This window comes from Alexandromys fortis, unplaced genomic scaffold (assembly GCF_014885135.2).
Source record: "Alexandromys fortis isolate MF-2015 unplaced genomic scaffold, M_Fortis_MF-2015_v1.1 scaffold_21, whole genome shotgun sequence".
NCBI lineage: Eukaryota > Metazoa > Chordata > Mammalia > Rodentia > Cricetidae > Alexandromys > Alexandromys fortis.
Window position 1 is genome coordinate 13,429,622 of NW_026067905.1, and position 23,978 is coordinate 13,453,599.

General features: G+C 39.7%; 1 protein-coding gene across 1 annotated transcript in view; it reads right to left on the reverse strand.

The window, feature by feature from the left end:
* The window catches only part of Acbd6 (acyl-CoA binding domain containing 6), a 146,324-nt gene that overhangs the window by 80,588 nt on the left and 41,758 nt on the right, over positions 1-23,978 (reverse strand). The window contains exons 4-5 of the mRNA XM_050135160.1: positions 17,877-17,959; positions 4,156-4,261 (exon numbers count right to left, since the gene is read on the reverse strand). Coding sequence (XP_049991117.1) covers positions 4,156-4,261; positions 17,877-17,959 — 189 coding nt within the window. The remainder of the gene's footprint in view (positions 1-4,155; positions 4,262-17,876; positions 17,960-23,978) is intronic.

A 23,978-nucleotide genomic window follows, 5' to 3' on the forward strand; every position in this document is an offset into this window, starting at 1 on the left:
CATCCTTATGAGAGTCAGGTCCAAACGTCTGCAGCTCAGGAAAACGATTAATAAATTAAAAATAATTTAAGAATTTGTTGCATCATTTTAATGCATGACAGTTCACACTGTGCATTCTTTTTACTTTATGACTGTAATTAAGGTTATAGAGCTCGCACTATTTTACATGTAATAAATACAATTTTTAGTCACAGAAGGGCAAGACTAAAATTGTTTGAACCTGTTAGGTGAATATTTTCAATCAAAATGATAAAGATAATGTTATCTCCAGAAATCCTTTACCATTTGTATAGAAATGCCCTAAGTTCAAACATTAGAAACATAAATAGGGTGTCCTTTCAACACTAAACGTCCTTCTCAACTCAGAAGCACATGTGGAGGTTACACAGTTGCAGTCTATCAAGACTCACCAAACGGTTCTACTTGTTAGAGCTTTAAGTGCCATGAAACACAGTAATTTATTTCATTTAGGATGTCAAATTTGATTCTGAGTTTAAGCTCCAGCTCCCCATGTTCTTAAATTAATTCATACAAATCCCTGATTGATAATAAAGGGCCTGCCATCAGTATTCAAAGCTCAGCCCACAGTGTCATGGCTGAGAAGGCAGAAATCTGCTTGGAGCTATGAGAGAACCCAACTGAATTCTTGGCGTCTCAGTCTATGAATGTGTAAGCACTTCATCTGTTCGTGGAAACACAAGGTTCTGGCAGGCTGCGCTAACAGCAGCTGCATGGGTAGCAAACCGGAAGGGCTGAGCAGCAATGCTGGATCAAACAGTGAATGATCAAAAACAGCTTCCAAGCTCTTTCCATTTCATCAAGAAAAATGTTATTTAGTGTAAGCGCATTCTCCTCTAGGTACTTATTCTGACGACGCAATAATCTCTGCAGAGGGCACATATGGAAACGACCTTTACAACTACTTCGGAAGGAGGGAGGGAGGGAGGGAGGGAGGGAGAGAGAGAGGGAGGGAGGGTGGCTGTTGTTGCAAACCCTAAGATGATCAGAGCCAGGTGAATAGCTTCTCCTGCTTTGTTTATCCTTCCTAAACCCAGAGGTGAGAATGCTCTGCTAGACTCAATTCCTCCCTGGCAGCTGTCTGTACCGGAAAGCAAATGCACATCTCTGAATGTCACCTCTTGCTTGTGCAATAAGAATGAATCTACTATAAAGGATCCTGTGAACTGGAAGAGTAAGAAGCAAAAGTGCTCTGCAAACTCTAACAGACACGGTGAGAAGTACTGTTAGTGGAAAGGGGTCATATGGTACATGAATACTTCCCAATGGAAAATGATCGTGAAAAGTTAGTTTCTTCATTTATTTTCTCATTTACTCTAACTTCTCATTCATATTAAGGATAACAAAGTTGAAAATCATGCAGTGCTTACAGTGTTAGGTAAGATTTACACACAGATACTAACTCATGAATACTCAATATGATTCTGAGGTACGTACTGTTATCTCCATCTACTTATTAGGAAACTGAGGCAGAGTAAACTCAACATAGGTTATGCATTTTGGAAGGACCTGAATCCAAGTAGTCGAACCTTCACTATTATCTGTTTGCCATCTCCACCTAGTCATTCATTAGTTCATTAAATATTCAGGGAGTGCTGAGAATTTTTACAGATTGCCAATGAGATCTCAAGCCATTTATACTTTTTTTTTTAAAGGAAGTCACTAAAAGAAATGGCCCACAAAAATGGGAAAATAATAAAAGAGAATGGTATGCAAGAGATGCCCCAGAAAAATCGGGGAAGTAAACAATAAAAGAAAAAGTCACAGGACCGCCCCCCTCCCCCCCAAAAAAAAAACATATGAAACCAGGCAAAGAGAGAAGAGAAAAATTTTAAAAGAGCAACAAAGAGAAGGTCAGGATAACATGCACACAACTAGGACAGACTGGGGTGAAGAAGGAAGGGGAGTCAGGTGGGGGTGGTGCACCCCTTTAATCCCAGCTGGGAGCCTAGGTAGTTTGGATGCTCACCTTACTAGACCTGGATAGAGGTGGGTGGTCCTTGGACTTCCCACAGGTCAGGGAACCCTGATTGATCTTTGGGCTGATGAGGGAGGGGGACTTGATCGGGGGAGGGGGAGGGAAAGGGGAGGCAGTGGTGGGGATGAGGCAGAAATCTTTAATAAATAAATAAATTAATTAAAAAAAAATCCCAGCACTTGGGAGGCAGAGGCAGGTGGAACCCTGTGAGTCTGAGGCTAGCCTCGTTTCCAGGACTGCCAGGACTGTTACACAGAGAAACCCTTTCTCAAAAAATCAAAACAATAAAGCAAAAGGAAGGGGAACCTCAGAAGGTACAGATCTAAGACAAATCTCTGGGGAGTGCACCAAGAGGAGTTTATTATTTCTTTTGGGCAACTCAAGAAGAGAAATCATGATAGGAACTATCCATAAAAACTAAGGCAGTGGAAAAATAAATATAGAAATGATTACTGACTTTAAGAAGAACAAAATGTTGTCCAATGGTAAGTAGCTGTTACTATGCATAGTTATATAATCATTAATTCTTTTTTTCACCCTTGCCTTGCTTGTTGATAATCAGAACAAACATCCTACTAAAAAAGGCTAAGATCTTATGACTTGTTTTAGCCAAAGGAATTTAGGCTGGTGTGATATAGAACACAATAAAAGAGAATGTTTATGTACTTGGTGTATTATGGAGAGGGAGGCCTGGTTAACCCTAGTTTTAGTTTCTGTACCAGAGTATCTAATTCATTGACCTTTTACCTTTGAAAAAAAATCCAACTGAAATCAAGAAGAACTGGTCCCAAACAAAACTAGAAGCTAACAAGAGTCCTCAACTAATCCCCAGCTCTTCTGAAATAGTAGAAAGATAAACATCAAATAGCTAACAAAGTAAAAGAATATCAGAACGTGGGAAATGCTATCATCCATGACAAGATGGTGATATAAGCAAGAAATTATAAGTACTGAGCTTCAGGAGCTGGTTGTTACAGTAGCAAAAGTTAATATACACAATATACACAGTACAGTCCATAGCTCAACAATGAGCAGTATTTACATAGTATAATAACATAAGCACCAATCTAATATTCAATCAGAAAGCTGAAATTTAAAGTTGTGTTATAACTACATTAAGAGGGCAGAGAAAGACAGGAAGATGATTAGAGCAGGTAAGTATAAATATATAACAAAGAACTCAGAAAGACAAAAGTATATCAGTTAGCATAATATACGTAAGTTACAAAAGAAGCAATTAAAAGCATTCAAAGTTTTTGCCTCAAGTAAGCTAGAATTAAATGTAGTGTTGTAATTTACACTTTCAATTCCGGAAGTCATGGACAACCAAGAACAGGGAAGATGATGTCTTCTAAAGGTGAGACATTATCAAAGACTGTCCTGCAATCAGAGCTTACTTACATACAAATTACTATCGCACACCCGGCAGACCACCTGTGAACACTGTCTTCCTAACAACTATCACGAGTTAGATTCCCCTTATATTACTTTGTTAGTACAAGGACAGGGCCTTGTACACGCTAGATAAACACTATACAGCTGAGCACACCACACCCCCAGGCTCCTTATGAACATTTCCATGTTCATCCACGGAACCATAAAATTAACAGTAAGCCATTAAAAGTTAACTAGTAAATTATACTCTTTTCTTACCTATAATTCAACTGTTTAGTATATAGCAGCTTTATACATAAGAATAAAATACAAAGTAATATAGTCTACAAAATAATCTAGTATAGACTCCATTTAAATAGTGGGCCAGCATTTAAATTACTAGGCAACAGATTTCCAAAAATATATTTCTGTACAAAAACCCATATACCAATATGCTTTGACAGTGTAACAGAAGACATTATAACGCGAGACTGCTGTCACCCGTGAGCCTCACTCACCAGGTAAACTTCCCCCTCCTTTTAGCACAGAAAATGGAAGTTACCTGGCTGCAGCTTCTAACTTTTACAATGTAACAGCGCAGTGGGCAGTGGGAACAGTTTCTTCCCTCAGGATGCCCTTCTCTGAGATGCCCTTACCATGCTACTTGAATTGCAGCTGAGAGGAGCAGCAGTTAGAAACAACATTTGGGTGGAACAAGAAAAGCTAAGACCCAGCCCCAAACATCCATCCAGCAGAAATGGAGATAAAGGGGCTGGTTTTCCTACCTCTTCATCTTTCACGTTCACTTCCACAGTTTTCGATTTGATGGCTTTGGTTATACGGTCAATGTTGTTTTCCCTGCAGTAATCAAATATATTTTTGTCTTCTTCCCTAATTAGAGTAAAAAGAAAAAGCTGTTTGCCTTACAGGATAAAACACAAAAGTTAAATAGTTTTAACATAACTTATTTGCTGCTGACAGACATTAATAGACTTAAAGAGGCAGGAAAAGTAATAGACTTCGGACGGACATAACATGTAGTGTTTTAAAGACCAAAGCAACTACGGCCCTCACGGCAAGCCTTTACGTGCCCCACAAGTTTCACAGCACGGCAGCATCACGCCTCACAGTGGGTTTTTCTACCCTGCCGCAGTCACTTTCCTATACCGGTAACACATTCCTGTGACTCGGGATTTCAATTAGAGCACTGCAGTAACATGGAATCTGGGGAGAACAAAAGCTAGGAGAAATGCTATTCTAAATATATTGTGTGAGAAAACTCGGTCTTTCTTGGGGGAGCTTGTGTGTAATATGTGTTCACGCATGTGTTTGTGTTCACAATGTGTGGGCACACTGCAGCTGTGAAGGTTGGTGTGTGTGTATGGATGTCCTTCCTGATTGTTCTAATTTACATGAGGCAGGGTCACTTGCTGAGCCCAGAGCTCACCAATTCCACACTGTCTAGTAGGCCAGCTTGAGTCTCTGACTCTTGAGTTCCCCACCTGCCCTAGACTTTGGAGGCTGAAATCCAACCTCCGTGCTGGTGAGGCAAGCACTTTCTCCACTGACACATCTTCCTAGTCTTTAATCTTAATACAACAGCCTCACCTTATAGGCAAAGGGAGGTTAAATACAACTGATACCACATTTATTGAATGTAGAACAAAACAAAAACCAAACAAGCAAAAAACAAAGCTATGGGGCTAGAGAGATGGCTCAACAGTGAAGACCGCATACTGATAGCTCTTGTAGAGGATCCAAGTTCAGTATTGAAAAAAAAATTTTTAAAGCTAGAATTCACGCAGGTCAACTGATTTTGTACACAGTACACTTACTATTATGTCGCATGCCTTCACCAGTCAGTCACAGTCCACCAGAATTTAGAGCAGATGCTTTTAGCATGAGGTCCATGCACTCTCATAAAACTGGGGTGGATTGACGGCTTAGCAGGTAAGAATACTGGCTGATCTTCCAGCAGACCTAGGCTCAATTCCCAGCACCTACATAAGTGGCTCACAACTGTGATTCCAGTCCTAGAGAATCCAATGCCCTCTTCTGACTTCTGCGGGCAACTGCATGCATATGATGCAGACACACAGTGAGATAAACACATACACATAAAATAAAAATAAATAAAACCTCAAAAATTACATAAAGTTATCTCTGTAACAGATTTTTGTGCATTTTCTGGATCACTGACTCATAAAATGGCAATAGGAAATATAGAATATGAAAGTGAAAGTAATATGTAGATTAAACTTTATGAATACCTTTTATAGTCACCAAATTAAATTAATTTAATGTTTTTGTTTGTTTGTTTGTTTTTGTTTTTCTTGAGACAGGGTTTCTTGGTGTAGCCCAGGCTGTCCTGGAACTCGTTTTTTTGATCAGGCTGGCCTTGAAACTCAGAGATCCACCTCACTCTGTCTCCCGAGTGCTGGGATTAAACATGTGTGTACCACCATTGCCCGGCTATTAATGTGTTTTATTATTTTCAAGACCTTATCTATTTGTTAAAAAAAAAAAACTCAAAACCCACCAGAGTCCGTCCACCCTAAAAGACAACCTACAACAACTGATGTGGAGTGAGGTTACTGCGCTCATAGCTGACCATCTTAAAACACACTACTTTGGCATCAACCATGAAAGCCTTTCTGGAACATCCAATGTTTTACTGAGTACTGACCAAACAAAATCCAAGGTTTTGTCAATAGGGGGTACAAGGCTAAACAAGACAGTCTGCATTTAATACAGATGCTACACTGAGATGAACAAGTCTAAACTTTATTAACGTGAGGCAGAAGCTGGCCTGGGGAAGACTAAAGAGGAACAGAGGGAATGGCGTGCTTCCAGCTAGAGAGAGAGCTCAGTCTGAAAGAAGAAACCATGCCGTTTCACAGAAATGAAAGCGTCCTTTAGATCCCTGAAGAAAATGAAAAACCCTATAAAAGTCTGATTTTTAAAACTAGGGCTGCAAACACTACTATGTTAGGCATAATTAGCTACCTATGTCAACACCATTTCTGTTAAGAAGTACATTTCTATTTCTAATATGGGAATAACAGAGACCCTTGGAATTCAAGAGACAACAATCTCAACTGGGAAAGAAAAGGATTGCCATCTTAAGTCATAACAAAAAGTACTCTCTGAAGCAACTGTTTTACTTGGAAAATAATGGAGAGTTGGTGAGGCACAGAAAGAAAAACTGGAGGACGCTTGGGCCACCTCTACCTGCTACTCAAAAGCTATGCAGAGGTGAGATGGCGTTATTAGGTCTCCCTTCAAAACGCAAAATCACACCTGCACCTAAGCACAAAGAACAAGCACAAGAGATACGGAATTGTTTATCTTGCCTAATATATTCGAACTGTTTCTTAAACAAATTACCTATATCAATTATTTTGCTTTGGTATGTAGAATCTAAAGAGCAGTAGGCATTTTAAAAATCTAATGCATGTTTGTAATATGCAGTTTTTACTAATAAGTAGGTAAGGCAGAAGCATCTAAAATAACACTACAGGGTAAGGCATAACATGATTTAAATTAGATAGTAAAAAGCTTGATAAAAGCATTGCTAATGTGCTATAAATCTAGTGTCTAATATTAAAAAATTAAGGATACTTTTGGTTTTACTCATTAAATATATCCATATGTCAATTTTCACACCAAAATACTATTTATTTTACTGGTGAACAAATCAAGCCATTTTCCCAACCCCAACCACTTTGATTCCTGATACAGGATCTCACTATGTGGCTCAGGCTAGCTTCAAATCTGCAATCCTCCTGCCTCAGCCGTCTAAGAACTAAATTACAAGTATGTGCTACCATGTCTGTCAGATACAAACCAAGCTTTCTTTCTCCCACTGCAATGCCCTGTGAAGTCCTCCAAAACAATTATTCTCTCTCAGTCCTACTCATCTTACATGAGATTGCATGTGCAGTGATTCTAAGTAATACAACATAGATCTTAAGAATATTAGTACATTTTCTGATTGACCTCCCTTTCTCTTAACATTTTTTTTTTCAGTAAAAATAAGTTTATCTCCCTTTCTCCTCTTTGGCAAATGAGTTTTTTCCTAGCACAAGACAAAAAGTCTCTTCTGAGATCACTTCAAAGGTAAGGATACACCCTAATGGGGAAGAGGAATGGTGTTACAACATGGCTGCTGTTATGGTTTGATATGCAGGATCCCCAATAGACTCTAGTGTTGAAGGCTTGGTTTCTGGGTGGCAAAGGTCTTGAGAGGGTTTGGATCATAAGGGAACTAATCTTCATCAGTGGATTGACCATTTATGAGTTCAAACAGGATGGACTAGTAAGAGGCAGGGCCTCCTAGGAAGAACTTGGAAGAGGATGATGTCTTCGGATGGAGAGGAGGATGTCTTTGAAGGATAGATTTTGTCCCTGGATCTGGCCTCTCTCCCCCTTCCTGGCTGCTGGGAGGTAAACAGCATCTGTGCCACACATTACTGCTGTCATGATTTTTCAGCTTCAGGCCTGTAACAATGGAGCAAGCTGATCACGGACTGAAGCCTCTGAAAGTAATGAAAATAAACCTTGGCTCCTTTAACTGCATTTACTTCGGGTATCTTGTTACAGCAATGGGAAGCTGATTAACACAGCTGTTTCATCTAACTACAAGAGAAGACAGTCTCCCTCATTCCTAACCCTGCTATCTATGCCGTCCCCAGAAAGACTCTTCCTACCAGAAGGATACTTTCAGGTATGCTTCGCAGTGAGACACACGAAGTCCACCTAACTCCTATTTCATCTATCTCATACGTGCTGGCTCAGAAATCTAGTCTTCAGCAAACGCTTCACGTTAGTTCACAACACTTATTAAGCAACTTGGATACTGATATTCCAGTAAATAGATAAGGGAAGATATTTAGGGAATTAAAACCCAAAGAAAGTAAGTCTACATCCATCCAAAAAGATACAAACACCATAAATTCCTCAAAGACACCAGGCAGTGGTGGGACATGCCTTTAGTCCCAGAACTTGGGAGGCAGAGGCAGGCGGATCTCCATGAGTTTGAGGCCAGCCTGGTCTACAGAGTGAGATCCAGGACAGACTCCAAAGCTCCAGAAAAATCCTGTCTTGAAAAAACAACAACAATAAAAATCCTCAAAGAAGGGGCCAGGGAGCATGCAAAGAGCTCCAAGGGGATGTTCCAGTACTGGTCATTTAAGGGAGCCCAGCCCCAGCTTCCCCTCCCGAGCAAGCTCCTCCCTCCTGTGCTTGCCTGCCCGTAGGGCATCCCATGCTAAGGATTTCACCACTCTCCTCCTTCTGTGTTATCTTCAAATATTCTCCTCTTGGTTTATAAAAGTATTCGCCTCTGGCATTACATCACATCTCCAAGAAATATAACCAAAAGATTTGACCAAGATGTAGCAAATGACTATTAATTCAACTAACCTTTTACTCCTTTGCTTAAAAAAAATTGATATACTAAGACAGTTTTATCAAAATACTTCATTAGGGTGCTGTGTCCCAAGAAACAAAAATCCTTGCTATTAAATTAAGAACACAGTTTTGGTGAATCCTGGTATTAGGACACCACTCATTACTGATGGTAGGAATGAAAGAAATGAAACAAAACGGACAACAGACTTGATGTTGAACACTGTTCTCTCAAACACAAAACATGACTTAGGCCTGATGTGAAGTCCAGTGGTGAGCACTTGTCAAGAAGCCAGAGGTCCTATAAATACCCAGCACAGCTAACATTTTAACTATCCCGCAAAGCCCATTCATCTTATTCAGAGATATTCCCACTGAGCTTTTACTTATGGACAGCTGATTATTTAACAAAATGTATAATGTATGTTATTTTAATCAAATGTACAGAAATAATATTATAAAGGTAGCTCAAATAAGAAAAATGCTTAAAACACCCATGTCACAGAAAAAACAAAAAAATTTCAATTTATATACACAGTTTTGTTGTAGAGAACTATATATGATAGAGTGATGACTACATTTAGAAACACGCGGCTTCTAAATGAAAATAGAAGAGAAAAATGAGAAAAAATGATGTAAATGTTCTTTACAGAGAGCTCACTCATATTCTTTTTAATTAAAATAAGAACATTATTTTTACATTTTGGGGCAACTGAAGAGTCACGCATTTGAAAACTATGATCCTATGTACCTTTTTCCAATTTTTTCAATGATAAGTTGTGCATTTTTAATGGATTATCATTACCTTATTTAAATTTCATTAGGGCACATTTTTGAAGTGAAGTTTATATTAAAATTGCATATTTATAAAAAGTAAAATCATATCTTTTGCAATAACTAAACAATGGAAATGTTTCTTAGGCACTATAAAAAGATGCTTTCATACCACTGCTCTGTCCCAAGATTCTATGCAGCAGTGGTCAAAAGCCAGGAGTCAGCTACTCAAAGAATATCCAAAATGTATAAGGAACTCTTGGGTAAACTGGGGACAAGAGGGAACAGTAAAGTGAAGGGGACAGGAGATGAGAACATGAGGGAATGGAACAGTCAAGGTGGAAGAGGGACGGAGTGGGAGAGTAATGAAAGACAGATCTTGATTGAGAGAGCCACTATAGGGAGATACCTGATGCTAAGAAAATTCCCAAGAATCTACAAGGATGATCCCAGCTAAGGCTCCTAGCAACAGTGGAGAGGGTGTCCGAACTGGCCTTCTCCTGTAACTAGATTGGTGAATACCCCAACTAGCATCATAGAGCCTTCATCCAGCAACTGATGGAACCAGATGCAGAGATCCACAACCAAGAAACAGCCTGATCTCCAGGAATCCAATCCAAGAGAGGGAGGAGGAAAGATATGAACAAGGGAGGTCAAGATCATGATGGGGAAATCTACAGAGACAGCTGAACCAAGTTCTTAGGAACTCATGAACTCAAGACGACAGCTGTGGGGTCTCCATGGAACTGAAGTAGGCCCCTCCATATGTGGGAGACAGTGGTGAAGCTTGGACATAGAGGGGCCCTGGCAGTAGGACCAGGATCTATCCCTGGGGCATGAGCTAGTCTTTTGGAGCCCATTCCCGATGGTGGGATGCCATGCTCAGTCTAATGCAGGGGAAGGGTATTGGTCCTGCCCCAATTTACTGTGGCAGACTTTGTTGACTCACTGGGAGGAATGGATGGCAAGTGGGCTGGGGTGGGGGGAAGGCAAGGAGGGGCAGGAGAAGGAGTGGGAGAGAAAACTGTAGTAGAATACAAAATGAAATTTTAAAAAATAAATAAAAATGTTTAGAACGCCTCCAACAACAACAAACAAAAACAAAAACAAAACAAATAAAAAACCACCTCAATGGCAAGAAAACAAATACCCTGATTTAAAAATGAAAAAGGTCCTGAAGGCAGAGAACCCTGATTGCTCTTTGGGCTGACGAGGGAGGGGGACTTGAATGGGGGAGGGGGAGGGAAAGGGGAGGCGGAGGTGGAGAAGAGACAGAAATCTTTAATAAATAAATAAATAAATAAATGATTTAAAAATGAAAAAGGTCCTGAAGGCAGAGAACCCTGATTGCTCTTTGGGCTGACGAGGGAGGGGGACTTGAATGGGGGAGGGGGAGGGAAAGGGGAGGCGGAGGTGGAGAAGAGACAGAAATCTTTAATAAATTAAAAAAAGAAAGAAAGAAAGAAAGAAAGAAAGAAAGAAAGAAAGAAAGAAAGAAAGAAAGAAAGAAAAAGGTCCTGAAGAGACAATTCTCCAAAAGGGGGGCGGGGGGAGGGAGATGGATGGCCTGCAGCTATAAAAAACATTTAGGATTGCTAATCAGAAGAGAACTGTACATTAACGGCACAATGAGAATCATCTCTTGCCTGCTAGACTAGTTATTCCTAAGAAGTTACATGCTGACAAGTGCTGGTGAACAGGGAGGAAAAGGGCCCTTGTAGGCTGTTAATCATAAAGCATTTTGAAAAACTACTGAAGTAGCTGAAAAAACAAATATGGAGCTACCATGTTTTCCAGCAATGTACTTCTGAGTATACAGCTAAAGGAGCTGAAATCAGTATTGGGGGGAGATATTTGCATTTATATCCACAATATTTAAATAGCTTAGACATGGAAGCAACCCGTGTCTATCAAGATGGCTGAAGAAAACATGACAAACACTGCAACAAAAGAAGGCGATTTTATTATCTGTGACAGCACAGGTGGAGCTAGAGGGAATTTTTAATGAGAATATCCCAAACAGTCTAAGACAGCTGTACGTATGGCTCCCAGTTGGTAGAACTGGCTGGGAAGGATTAGGAGGTACAGCCTTGTTGAGGAAGGTATTTCACAGGGGTGGCCTTTGAGACTTCAAAACCCCACATCACTCCAGTTAGCTCTTTCTCCCTTCTGGCTGTTTCAACATGTAAGTGCTCGGCTAATGCTCCAGTCATGCTTGCCTGACTGCTACGCTTTCCGCCATGATGGTCATGGACTCACCCTCTGAAACTGTAAGCTGATGTGGGATGGCACTTCTGTGTATGTGTTGCTTTTATTGGCTGATGAATAAGGCTTTTTCGGCCAATGGCTTAGCAGACAGAGTAAAGCCAGGTAGGAAATCTGAGAGAGAAAGAAGGTGGAATCAGGGAGATGCCATGTAGCTGCCAAAGGAAAAGGACACGCAGAACCTTACCAGTAGGAGTGATGATACACAGATGAACAGAAATGGGTTAATTTAAGATGTAAGGGCTAGCTAGAAATACCCCTAAGCTATTGGTCAAACAATGTTGCAATTAATATAGTTTGTGTGTGAATATTTGGGTCTGGGCAGCCGGGAAACAAACGAGCAGCCTCTGCTTACAGTAAGCCCAAATTGAATGTGCTTACAAGTTGTCTTGGTCATGGTGTTTCTTCACAGTGACAGAGAAGTAACTAAGAAACCATGCTTGGTGAAAGAAGTCAAGCACAGAAAGACCCTGTGTGACCTTGCTTTTATGTGGAATTGTAAAGAGTAAATTTCACAGAAATACAGTAAGAAGAATGGTTACCAAAGACTGGAAGAGGGAGGGAGGGTCGGAAAGGAAGATGTTGGTCAAAGCAACGAAGTTTCAGTTACACTGGAGGAACACATTTCAGTGACCACAGTTACATACACTCTTATGATTTATAAAATCAGGACAATTTTAAGTTTATACCACAAAAGGTGATAAATCTGTGAGGCGACCAGGACATTAACTTGCTTGATTCTTTCTATAATGTAAATACAAATTAAGATAACACAATGCACCCACAAACATATATACATGACTTTTTGTGAATTCAAAATAAAAATAAAAATAAGGATAGTCAAAGAAAGCATTAGAAGGTGAGCTGGCAAATGACATCACATTATACAAAGGACTCGGTAAAATAAACAGACTGGTTGAACAAAGGAAAGTTGCTCAGGCAAACAAACTGTAAGCAACTGCCTGTGGCAGGGTGTTCAGAGGGAACAGTAGAGGAGCAGAGCAGACAGGACAGTGCATCACAAAGAGCCCTGCTCATGCTGGCAACATAGCAAGTTAGTTAGAGAACAAAAATGGCCTGCTCTCGGGGTCAGGGGTCAAGAAAAACAACACTGTCCTTCTAGACAAGTGAACTGAGTACTAATGGAAGGGAAGAATGTCTCATATATGCCTCCGAAGACTCTTGCTTTAGATACTTTACCTCCTGTGTTAAAAAAAAAAAAAAAGTAAAACATGGTAGCGCACCCCTTTAATCCCAGCACTCAGGAGGCAGAGGCAGGCGGATCTCTGTGAGTTCAAGGTCAGCCTGGTCTACAAGAGCTAGTTCCAGGAGCTACAGAGAATTTTGTCTCAAAATAAATAAATAAATAAATAAATGAATGAATGAATAAATAAATAAATAAATAAAGCAAAGCAAAACAAACAAAAAACCCACAGCCAAAAAGTAATAACAGGAAATATTTATGAACAAGACACATCTCAATTTTACTCACAGCTGTTTCTCTGAAAGAAGAGTGTGGTCAGTGGTTTCTAGTAAAGCTGGTCAGATAAAGTCAATTCCTAACTCAAGGGTTAATTTAGTATATTAAAAGTTCTAGCTTCCGCCTTTGATCCTAGCACCCAAGAGGCAGCATCAGGTGGATCTCTATGAATTCAAGGTCTACAAAGTGAGTTCCGTGACAGCTAGAAAAAGTAATTCTTGGCTCTATTTAATATGTAATTAAATCTTAGATGTTAATTTCCCCTTATAGATCACTGGCTGTGAGTCTTAATTTTACCAATTGTGAGCCTCAGAAGAATCCTGCAAGTCATAGCTCCTGTACGAAATACTTTGGTTATAAGACCAACAGGCAAAGAACCAGTAGAGGCAAACACTGTTTGAACAGTGATCACATTTAAGGAATACTGCCCTAAGATTAAAGCACTTACAAACTATCTGGATTTCTGTAGTTTACTCTTAAAATAATTCTTGAACCCTTGTCTATCAAACAGACATGTAGAAATTGTCTACTGATGAAAGATAATTAGCTATACTGTAGAGTTACTTAGCTGTGACTTTATACAGACCCCGACTGCTGAAGAGCTACTCCACCTTTTAGACTCTGCCTAGCTCGTAACAAATTTGAAAGAAAACTGCTGATGCTTTAAATGTCTCCATGAAAAAAAAAATGCCTAATTCTGATCGATCCCTGGAAAATCAGTGCCCACACCAGAAAAATTCACACACCTGCTTTGCTAAAAGACTTCTCCACAGGGCCAGTTAACATTCCCAACCATTAAACTGAGTCTAAAATCAATAAAACAATCCAAAGGAAGCATCATCAGCATAGTGATAAATGAGAGACTAGAGTCAAACTTTATCAGGGAAGTACATTCTTATGAACGCTGAAAGGAAAAGGTATTGGATTTTTTTAACTGAAGATATTATACTAATATAATAGCAACTGTCAAACTCTTTTTCATTAATTAGAAATTATGCTGTCTCTTCAAACATTTCAGTGAGGCACAGTAATTGGAAGAGTACTAACCATATTGACCTTGGGCAAGAAATCTAACCTTATATGTGTGTCCTTATGTGGAATACAGGGATACCACTAACATCTACATTTAATAAGATTAAGTGAAATAGCTCATAGAACATAATATGATTATGAGTACAAACAACTAATGATGATGATTGTCATTATATTAGCTTCATAATATGGCATAGCAAGACATGATAGTATACCTCCACTTAGGAAGCAGAAGCAGGAGGATCAAAAGTTGAAGGCCATCCTGGGCTATGTCAGACCCTGTCTAAAAATATATAATAATATAGCACGTTTTAAGGTGAGGTAATTTACCATACTTGGGCATTATCACTGTTAATCAATCCATCTAACAAATCCTAATTAGAGCTTCAAAAACCTTAAAATAAGGGACCATGATTTGAGCAGAGTGACCAAAGTGTAAGAGGAGGACTATTCTTAGATGAATAGATGGTGAGGGACCTTGTTTCTATTACTTATAATGCATATATTGCCTCTCTTGTTTTTAATTTCCAAAGCTTATTTTATGTATATGAGTGTCTGCATACATGTATATTCATGTATCATATGTGCAAGGTACTCAGAGGTCAGAAGGAGTCAGATCCCTTAGGACTAGGATTATAAACCAGCATGTGGGTCCTAGGAATCAAACCTGGAACCTCTAAAAGATCAGTTAGTGCTCTTGGCTGCTAAGCTTTCTTCCCAGCCTCAACATATCTTCTCTTAATATTGTAATGGATAAACTATATTTAAAACTTACACACACATATGCATACTTTGATACACAAGCACATATATCCACAGGAAACTTTGTAAACAAGTGTTAGCATTTCATAATCACTACCTGAAGATGAGGGCATAGGGGAGAAAGGAGAGTACAAAGTAGGGGAAAGGAAGGGAACAAAGAAAAGGAGCTAAAAGGATGGATGGTGAATCTGGTTAGTGAATAACCCCTTTTCTAAAGGGTTGTTGATCTGCAAACAGGTGGATCTGCCTGTATGCTTGGTTGGCATCATGGCACAGAGCACACAGGAGCTAAATGAAGCACATTAGAAAAGGGCGAATATGAGGGCCAGGAGACTGTTACAACACTTACTGTTTATGTCAAGACCTGCCTGTCCCCAGGGACCCATTTTCACATAATCTATAATTATCTCTTTGCTTTAATCGCCTTGTCATTCCTGAGGCTCTCATGGGCACTGGAAGAGGAAAAGCTCATTAACTAAACCTTTTCTCCTCTCTCCAGCCACCCATGGCTTTTAATTGCTTGGTGTGTTATTATCTGGGAGTGCAACTGGGATCATTTTCATAAGAAAGGGAGGTAGGGAGCAGGAAGGGATCCATAAGTCCCTGAGGTATGCACCACAGACAAACCTTTGCTTTCTCAATTATTTATGCCAGCTGAGGTTTTACAGGCTGAATAAATCCATAGCTCAAGTTCATTCTGAGCAGTCAGATCCTCACGAGAGAGTTGCCCATTTGCCTGCACACACTTGTGTATCCTCAACAACAACCAGACTGTAACAAGACATATGTCATCTAATTTATCACCGATCACCAAAGTGTTAACACCGTGTTGATCACAGGCAGCAGTGAAATAGAGAAGGATTACACCAACCAGCCAAACAGAAGCTCTTAGGGCTAAGAACGGTGTGTCTCATGACTAAGCCTGATGACAGCAACAGAACCCAAATACTCCATCTTTAAAACATAAACTATGTTTTTAATAGAGTCCTTAAACAGACTTGCCAAAATCAGGTTACAATGTGAGGCTTTGCATGAAACCCTAAGTAAAATTTTATACCATCAGATGTTACAAATAGCCATAAAACCACTCCATGCTGCCACCTTTTATCCAATTACATACTGCTTTTAACAATTCACAGTAGTTTCCTTATCAGTGTCAAGCTTTCTATGCTTTCATTCAAGTTTTTATTCTGACCAAGAAAACAATGCACAAAGCTTTGTTTTGATTTTCATCTTAGTTTTTACCTACATTCTTCCTCTTTATAATCAACACTAAAGAGCAGCCAGTAACCAATGAAAAGTTATTTTTCAAAATAACCTCAAAATGTTATTACTGCTTAAAAACTGAAACTTATAAGTCAACAATGAAAACATCTCTTTGAAATTCTACGAGCTTTTTGGTCTGACCACAGCAGTGACCTCTGGTATTTTCTGCCAAGACACTTCATTTGTCTCACAGAACAACTAATCAATTCCAGAGCCCATCAATCATTTCAGCTGTACACTAGACTGGCTTTGCTTAGAGAAGGTCCAGATGGCTGCCTGGGTAAGTGGAATTAAAATTCTAGCAGATTATAAGGTATCAAACTACAAAATATAACTGAGAAGCTCAAACCTAATTGCAGGATAGAGTGGGCATTACACCCTTCACTTATTCTACTTTTAATTCTTACCCTAATTTCTCAATGTACATATTGATGTCTAGAGCAAATCCAGCAGAAACATGACAAAGTTTATATATCAGAGTACTCAAAAATAAGCTGCAAAAGCTGAGTGTGGTGGCGCATGCCTTTAATCCCAGCTCTTGGGAGGCAGAGGCAGGCGGATCTCTGTGAGTTCGAGACCATCTTGGTCTACAAAGTGAGTTCCAGGACAACTATGGATACACAGAGAAACCCTGTCTTAAAACATCAAAACCAAAACATTCTATAAAAGACATTGTTTTATATCCTTTTGAAAAAACAATGATTATCATATCAGTTGAACATAATTCTGTCAAGAATTTGTAATTAACATCAGTTAAAGCATAGATTGACTTAGAAAAGTAACAGTACCATATATTACCCAAATACCCATGGCATAAACTTCAGAAAATAGTCTGTTTTCATTGTTGAACCGCATTTTGATACATCTGAAGAAATTCTAAGAATATAGCTGGTAGGTACTTTACTGCAATAATCTAACATTTCAGTACAGGAAAAATTATTAGGATTAAATTTATTATAATGGAATTGTAACACTAGTAAAATGAATTTTCCCATTGTAAGCATGACTAATTATTGGTTTCCACATCCACTGTAGTAGTAAGAGAACAGTAAGAGAATTACTATGGTTGTAAGAGCATAAGGGCTTTCAATACTCTGAGCATTCATGTTTCTCTCTGTATATATACTGTGGCACACACATGCCAAACCTCCCATATATACAATAAATAAACATATGATAAAATTAGAACTAGCAGAAAAAGATCAATATTTAGATGACTTGGTGAACTAAGGTCAAGTCTAACTACGTTTACCTCTAGCACAATATTTTGCTCAATAATATTTATTACATATAGATGAAAATGCCAAAAGTACTAAGAAAAATCATGTGTGGTATATACCTGTGATCCTAGCACTCAGTAAACAGGGGCAAGAAAGTGAGGAGTTTAAGTTTAAGGTCATCCTCAGCTACTTGGTGAGTTCAAGGCTGACCTTGACCAAATGAGACCATCTTAAAGAAAACAAAACAAAAACAAACTAACAAAACAAGAACAAAGAAAAAAGTACTAAGAGTACTTACCTGATTGTTTCTTCATGATATAGAGAACTAACGACTGGCCCACCAAAACCACTATTGGCTTCTTTTCCTTTCTTCTCTGATACCTGTGGAAAAAAAGGAGAAGATGGAAAAAGATGTATGGACTATAGCAACATGTACTTAAAATTTATCAACTTGTTAAGGAACACCAAAATTAAGCTGGGGGGTGGTGGCACATGCCTTTAATCCCAGCACTCGGGAGACAGAAGCAGGTGGATCTCTGTGAGTTTGAGGACAGCCTGGTCTACAGAGTGAGTTCCAGGACAGAGATACCCTATCTCAACCCCCCCCCCAAAGACAAGACAGATGAAGATTTTATTCTCAACCAATTCTTCAGAGTGTTAGTAATAATTTTAAGGTAATTAATAAAATCAAACTGATGGCCATTCTCCTGCCTCAGCCTCTTCAGTTCTGGGATTATAGCTGCCATATCAGCCTGAAAATGCTTTCCTTTATACAAGAAAAAGTGAAAGTAAGAATTTACTTTAGTCAATCCTCTTATATTTTAAATTTCGACACCATTGATAGGATAAAGTTGGAACAAACATGGTGTTTAAGAAGTGCAACTAGGAGTTGGAGAGATGTCTTAGAAGTTAAAAGCATTTAATGTTCTTCTAGGAGGCAGGTTTAGTTCCCAGCACCCACACGGTGACTCACATCTGACAGCAACTTTAGTTAGAAGGGATCCAACATCCTCTTCTAACCTCTACAGACACTGGGCACACACGTTGTACCAGACAAGCCAGCAAAACACCCATATTATAAAATAAATAAATAAAAGAAATGCAAACTCAATAAAGTTGAAAATAAGAAAACTAAAGAAGGAAGAAGGGGAAGAGGGTGTGAGAACCAACCCAAGTATTGAGCCTCTTAGAAAAAAAAAAACAATTCCTAGAGTTGTAAGCCTAGATAACCTTTGGTTTGACAGTTTTTTAATTATAAAAGTAAAAGTATGATTCATAAAGAAAAAAGTTAGGGGCTGGAAAGATGGCTCAGAGGTTAAGAGTACTGGCTGCTTTTCCAGGGGTCCTGAGTTCAATTCCCAGTAATCACATCATGGTTTACAGCCATCTGTAATGAGATCTGGCACCCTCTTCTGGCCTACAGGCATACATGCAGACAGAACACTGTATACATAATAAATAAACTAAAAAATCTTTTTTAAAAAAGAAAAAAGTTAGTAGTAGTCTTTATTAAGGTCTAAGAACTTGTACAATGAAGCTTCAAACAAGAAAATCTTGGCAAAACACCTATCAATGAAGTCCATTATCTAAATGTTCAAATAGTTATTAAAAGCCAATAATAAGGAAGCAAATTATGATAAAGATTTGAACAGACATCATTACTATAATATCCCATGCGGCAGTGCTGCTCTGTAAGGCTGGGCAACCTTAGGAGGCGGCCCTGGCTGGTGTAGGAGGGTCACTGGAGCAGCTTCCATGCTGCGTGGTCTGTCTGCAATGTGTGTGTGGAGCTCCTTCACTACACACACACACACCACACACACACACACACACACACACACACACATACACACACACAGCCATTCCTGTGCCTGTCTGCACCATCTGAAACGGGAACCCAAATAAACCTCTCCCCTCTGGTGGCTTCGGTCAGGTGTTTTGTCACAGGATGAGAAAGGTAACTAATACACTGTGCCAAAGAGAATCTACAAATGGCAAATAAGTCAATGAAAAATGCCTCATATTAAGCATATTGGAGGTCCACACTTATTAGAACAGCTGAAGTTCAGCAAGTCGTCCAGGGGAGGAATGGATTAAAGTTTCCCTCTTGATATTTTCAAATATAAGATCAAATCAGTTCTGAATACAGACAGTGTTACTTCTGCCTTTCCAGTGTGTGTGTGACTTACTCTTTTTCTTGTTGAAGGTCAGCAGGATTTATGGTTCAGTGGTGACAAAGGCAGTCTTCCTTCTTACTGATCACAATTGAGAGTGTCCATCTTTACCATGGAGATGTAATATCCTTTTTTTTTATTTTTTAATAAATGTTCACGATCATATTATAAACATTCACTTTCAGTCTGCAAGACCTTATTCCATGGCACATCATAGCAGGCACAGCCCAGTCAACACACCCTGTGACTAACCAAGCACACCCCAGCCCTCTTAGCCCTAAGCCTCCACCACTCACCCCAATTCTCAGATAGAACCCAGGACCCATGCCCAGCATCCCAGCCATCTTAGCAGGCCTGCCTGTACCTTCCCAACATGCAGGCTTGGAACAAGACATCGTGTAAAACCCAGACTGTGTGTTCATATCAGACCCAAAACCAACAACAAAAAATTTTCACACTCAGGTCTCATTGCAAAACCACAAACAGTATGACAATCAAAACAGTAAGTCTCCTCCAAAATCCACAAGTCCTAAGTTCTCCAATGAGAATCAGATGGTTGGATCCCAAGGTACAGATCTTAACAGAACTATCAAGAACTTCATCAAAGAATTCAAGAAGTTTAGAGAGGACACAAAGAAACAGGTCAATGAACATAAAGGGAATACATATCTCAGTAATGCCCTGAAGACACAGACGTGGGCTGAAGGAAATAAGAAGGACACCAGGATCTGAAAACAAAACTCAGTAAGAAATAGAAACACTGACAAGAACTCAGGCTGAAATGCAGATGGAATTGAAAAGCTCACTAACCCAAAGAGAAAACTCACATCTTACAAGTAGAACAGATTAAACAGAAGATTGACTAACAGGTCTCACAGACAAAGGAGAGGAATTAGGTCACACAAAGAATAGCAAAATTTCAAGAACATCCACTTCCATCTTTGAAAGTCACATCGACTGTCACAGCCATGCTGGCGCCCTTCACTTCTGGAAGAAGCTGGAGGTTGTTATCTCCACCTCTGATCCTCTGTACCATGTTTCCAGTCTGGCTGCTTCCAAGATTTTTATCTTTTTCTCTGCTTTTCAAAATTTTGAATATGACGCTTATTGACACAATTTTGTTAACTTTCTTTTGCATGGGGCTCATTGAGCTTCTAGACCTGAGGGCTTGTGGAGGTGGCTTTCGTCCAGGGGTGATTGTTTTTCTCCCTCCATATAGTAGGGCCACCGGCACCTAGCAGAGACCAGAGCTGCTGCTGTGATGGACAGGACAGCTCTCATGTGCTATATGCGCTGTATGGTACTGTGCCCGCTGTATGGTACTGTGCCCGCTGTATGGTACTGTGCCCGCTGTATGGTACTATGCCCGCTGTATGGTACTATGCCCGCTGTATGGTACTACGCACTTGTACTATGAGATGGTTAGCGAGTCTCGGGCAAGGGCCTGGGGATTTAAACACACAAACACATAGACAGAAACATGGGGACATGGGTCATCCTTGAAACAAGAATGCCCCCTTTATTGTGTTCAGGGGCAGCTTACATAGGGCTCTGGCCATGCCCTAGTCCTCGGGATCTTTCAGTTGCAGCCACCAGAAACCACTCCCCTGCCATCAAGGTCCATACTCAGAGCAGCTGCAGGCTGCTCATGGCAGAGGAAAACAAGTTGTTTGCAGAAAATTCAGGGTCTGGTGGTCTGCAGTCCCCAACAAGGACTGATAAAGATACATTTTCTGGTCCCAATGATTAAAGGTTGAAAATCTGATTTGCAGTGTTCAGCAAATGTTGAGAATTTCAGCTATTTATGTATTCTTTTCCTGTCTTCTCTCACCCTTTTAGGCTCCCTGCTTCATTTTGATTGCCTTCACTTGCCACATCTTCCAGTCCACTGGTCTTTCCCTGGCTAATATGCTGTTGATCCTATATAGTATATTTTCACTGAACATCTTTTACCATCCTTCCTGTAGTTTTTATGTGGCCTTCATATTACTCTATATGATGCTCATGTTTTCCTCTGAAAATTTATTTATATGTAACATATAACAACATGCAATAACATAATAATATATTTACAAGCTGGGCAGTGGTGGGACAGGCCTTTAATTGTACTCAGAAGACAGAGACAGGTGGATCTCTGTGAGTTCAAGACCAGCCTGGTCTACAGAGCTAGTTCTAGGACAGCCAAGGTTACACAGAGAAACCCTGTCTCCAAATATATATATGTGTTTATTTACACTAGGTATTTTATCATCTCTGGTATTTCATCATCCCTATTTGTGGTGGTCTGAATGAAAGTGGCCTCCACAGGCTCACGGGGAGTGACACTATTAGAAGGTGTGGTCTTATTGGAGTAGGTGTGGCCTTGTTGGAGGAAGTGTGTCACTGGGTGCAGGCTTTGAGGTTTCAGATGCTGCCTTTGGATCCAGATATAGAACTCTCAGCACTATGTCTGCCTGCATGCTGCCATGCTTCCTGCCAAATTACTATGGACTGAACCTCTGAACTGTAAGCAGCCCCCAATTAAACGTTTTCCTTTATAACAGTTGCTGTGGTCATAGTGTGTGTCTCTTTACAGCAACAAAAACCTAAGTAAGACACTATCTCTTCTGCATCCACTTTTATTATTCTTTTATTCTCTTGGCTATTTTTTTTTTCTTGCTCACTTAAAAGATTTCTCCTGTAAGCTGCACACTGTAAACTTTATATTCCTGTTTGCCAGATCTTGTTACACTACTTTCCTTAGGTTGGGCTCTGTTTTGGAACAAGTCAATAAAGTTACCCGAAATCAGTCTGATCCTTAATAGACTCACTCGTAAATGCACTGGTGATAAAATATTCTCAGGACTACGTTAGCTTTAGGAAAATGGCTACCCCATTTTTTGTGTGCCTTTTCCTGGGCCACTGGTTTCCTTTCACACATGCACAGGTTAGGATACAGTCAAGGGATCATCTGCGCTCTCTGGAGCTCTAGGCAGGATGTCCCCTCCAGCGCCCTTTCAAACTCTAGCTTGAATCAGGGAGTCTGCTCAAACAGTTCTGGCTTTGTCCTCCCTCGCCACAGTTCAGGCTCTGCTCCCAGGAAAGAAGCCCAAGCATGCACACAGCTTACCTTGCTTATTTTCCCATGGAGAAGCCAAGGTCCCCAAAACAATTCTACACCCACTGTAAATGTCTATGCAGTAATGAAATATACCAATATCCAACAGTTGTATATTTGGGCTATTTATAGCTTTTACTCACAGACAATGATATAATGAAATCTTATGCATAATGAATATATTTTAATTAAAACCTTTAGGAAAAGAAATAAACATCATATTTAGATGTGGCTTATTCCAAATATATTCCTTATCCCTAGCATTGTTCTTTCTTAAGCAAATGAACAAATACATATTATGGCTCTGCAACAACTTCAGGGTGATAAAATCCTGTATCTTCAACACATACTAATTGAAATAGTCGGCCATTGTCAGACTGAACCAAAACAAAGCCACCGAATACATTATCTGTTCTGTTCATTTCATCCACTCAAGGGGTAACATTCCTGCCTCTTGATTTTCACTTTGGTGAAATGTCCCTCACAAAAGCTTAGAGGTTAGAGCCGGAAAGACAGCGCCAAGGGTAAAGGTGCTTGCCACCAAGTCTGACAACAGGAATCACACCGCAGAGCCCACAGGTGGGAGAGAAGAGCAGGTACCTGCAAGCTGTTCTGACTTCCAAAGGAGTGCTGTGGCATGAGGGGCCCCCAGATAAATAAATGTAATTAGCTTTTCTAAAGCTGAGAGGTATATCCCTTTTTTCTCTACTCAAAATCCATTAAGTTATTTTGTTGCATCAGCAATTAAAGGAAGTCTTTGATTTGGCAGAGAATGTGATAAAATTTGCCAGGCCTTTGCAGCATCTCAAGCTATATTATGTAAGACATCCAAATGCTCCTTCACTGAGAGAGGAAAGAACACAACCAGCTACCTGAACCTTGATCACCTGATCTGTGCTCTCTCACAGTTACAGGGTCAAGATTAAAACCAATAAGAAATACTTATTCCAAAAATTGGCACACTAATATGCATAATGTGGTTTCTTATTTCCACACGGTACCCTTTCGGATTCTCTTCTACTCATGTGTTTAACTTGTTTACAGCTTGAACTATAGGACTTTGTGCAGTTAACTAACTGCTCTGTCTTTCCTCATCTGTAAAGTTGGGAAATTTACCTACCTCACATGA